At 49.6% G+C, this 2,629-nt stretch overlaps 1 protein-coding gene across 1 annotated transcript; it reads left to right on the forward strand.

The window, feature by feature from the left end:
• Window positions 1-723: 723 nt before the first annotated feature.
• On the forward strand, window positions 724-2,377 carry dmrta2 (DMRT-like family A2; the record flags this gene model as incomplete). The annotated part of the gene is made up of 2 exons (XM_084308916.1): window positions 724-1,192; window positions 1,497-2,377. The coding sequence occupies 2 exons, from the start codon at window positions 724-726 to the stop codon at window positions 2,375-2,377; spliced, it is 1,350 nt and encodes a 449-aa protein (XP_084165042.1).
• Between the last annotated feature and the right edge of the window lie 252 nt (window positions 2,378-2,629).

Raw genomic sequence — 2,629 nt, forward strand, 5'->3', positions numbered from 1 at the left:
GACCAAATGTAGTTTATTGGCTAATGATAAGGTATATAGGACTATTATTATATTTCATGATGCATGATGCTATTGCATGCTCTTGCTTAAATCTAAATGTATTTTTGTAAAATACAGGCCATCGATTGTATAGCTCTCCAGGATCCTCCTTCAGATTCTAAACACTTGATATTTGAAAAAGAAAGGTGGACACTGTTGAAAAAAGAGGCAAGCCAATCAGATCGCTCCTTCCCCCTTTGGCCAATGACAGACGCCACATTGTTGTCAAATTGTCTAATGAAAACGCAGAGCAACAATGGAGAGAGGGAGAGAGAGAGAGAGATCTGTATCCACTGTCACTCCTGAGGAAGTTAGTGTCTCACGCTGCTGCCTGTAACAACCTCGGCTCCTCCTGGACAATCTAACTTTACCAAGGGGACATGAAGACTTCTTTCGGTGTCAATGCTTTTGGATTTTAATTCGACCTTAGACAACTTGTTTAAATATTGTTTTGCTCGATTATAATTCTGTACGTGTTTTAGTTTATTTTATTCGGACACGTTTTGATATATAGTACAGATTGATGGTCCTGTGAAGCTTGCACGTTATTTTCAATAGACAGACATTGCTTTACTTGTTGCCCATATGTTGATAACAGTTTGAACAGTGAACGACTATCAGCGACCGTCAAGATACAAAAGAAACGTCTACATTTTGTTTGTAGTATCAGTGAGGAACACGGGCATGGATCTGAGACCGGACCTCGCCACAGTCTCCTCTGTGTCCCATCATGTCCACGCCGGGGCAGCGGCGGCGGCAGCAGCAGCAGCAGCGGTCTCCATCCCGATGTCCATGGCTAGCCTCTTGCGTGGCCCCCCACTCCTCCTGCGAGCCACGGAGAAGTATCCCCGCACTCCGAAGTGCGCTCGCTGTCGGAACCACGGTGTGGTGTCCGCTCTGAAAGGCCACAAGCGATACTGCCGTTGGAAGGACTGTATGTGCGCCAAGTGCACCTTGATCGCCGAGAGGCAACGCGTCATGGCCGCCCAGGTGGCGCTGAGGAGGCAGCAGGCGCAGGAGGAGAACGAAGCCCGGGAGCTCCAGCTGCTCTACGGGACGGCCGAGGGGCTCGCTCTGGCTGCGGCGAATAGCCTCATGCCCCAGCGTCAGACCTATGAGGTCTTCGGCTCTGTCAGCAGCGAGGGCAACGCAGGTGAGCTGAATAAATGCAGCGATTGCCCACATGACACCCCGTCATCTGTTTAAATGAATTAGCCTTATTTGTTAATTCGTCTGTGTGCGCAAAAGTTAGTTGTATAATTTCGCATATGAACTGGCTTTCCATTTATAGGCTACTGTGGCATGGAATAGATAGCAATTTTATTTTATTTCTTTGATTCAGCCCATGAATGATATATCGTGGCCTGTAATATATAATTGATGACACATCTAATATTTTAAAGTGGGCTATATACTATTTTCCGTCATTCTAACGGAATGGTTTGTCTTTGTCACAGATTCAAGCATCCAGAAGTATGAGTTGTTCCCGAAGGGCCTACTTTCCGGATCTGCCATCCCTCAACTGCACATGGGGAAATCAGTTTCCACCGACAGTGATTCTGGGCCGGGTATTTCCTCACCGGACGCTCGACATGGAGGTTCGGGCTCAGAGAACGGGGACGGCGAGTCCTTCATCAGTTCACCGGTTTCCAAACCCCTGAAAGACGGCGAGGAGACCTCGGGCTCTATCAGTCCACTAGGTTCAGATTCTGGTTCTGAGACCGACAAAGACGACCATGAGCCCCCCCCTTCCTCTGCCGCTTCCAGACACATGAACGCCATCGACATTCTGACTCGAGTGTTCCCCAGCCACAAGCGGAGCGTCCTGGAGCTGGTCCTACAAGGCTGCGGGAAGGACGTGGTTCAAGCCATCGAACAGATCCTCAACAACAGCGGCGGCCAAGGCCCCAACAAGGCAATTCCAGAGGAGACCTGGACGGCTGAGCGGATGCTCCAGAACGCACACCAGTCCCCCCTCTCCTCCACAACTGTCCCTGCGAGACCCATGTTACCGGGAGCCATGACGCTGAGCAATCGCTCGGCATTTTCCCCACTTCAGCCCAACGCCCCGCACTTCTGCGCCGACCCCAGCACTTACCCCCTGGGGACCCACCTGGGTCTGAACCCGCTGCGGTTAGCCTACTCAGCGCACAGCCGCGGACTGGCTTTCATGACGCCCTACTCGACCACAGGCTTGATGCCAACGCTGGGCTTCCGGCCCCCAATGGACTATGCCTTCAGCGACCTCATAAGGGACAGGACAATCTTACACAAGGACCAGAGCTATATCAACGGCTTGTACGGCCCTCTAGTCAACAACACGCCAGACAAACAGTGAGGCGGGTTGATTCTAAACATCTGAAAGACGACCGAGAAAGCATCCGAGTGTCACACATCCACACAAAGAATTAACATTGTATTTGTAGCCAAAAGTGTTGAATGTTCTGGAGAAAATTTGTGACGTGTTTTGGCTATGAGCCGCTGTAAATAATAGACTTATTATCTGGCTTATAGTCAACTTGTCTGAGAAGGCTAACTAAACTTACTTACATATATGTACTTTTCCATGTATAGAATTGTTGATATACAA

Source organism: Notolepis coatsorum (assembly GCF_963971535.1).
Source record: "Notolepis coatsorum genome assembly, chromosome: 2".
NCBI lineage: Eukaryota > Metazoa > Chordata > Actinopteri > Aulopiformes > Paralepididae > Notolepis > Notolepis coatsorum.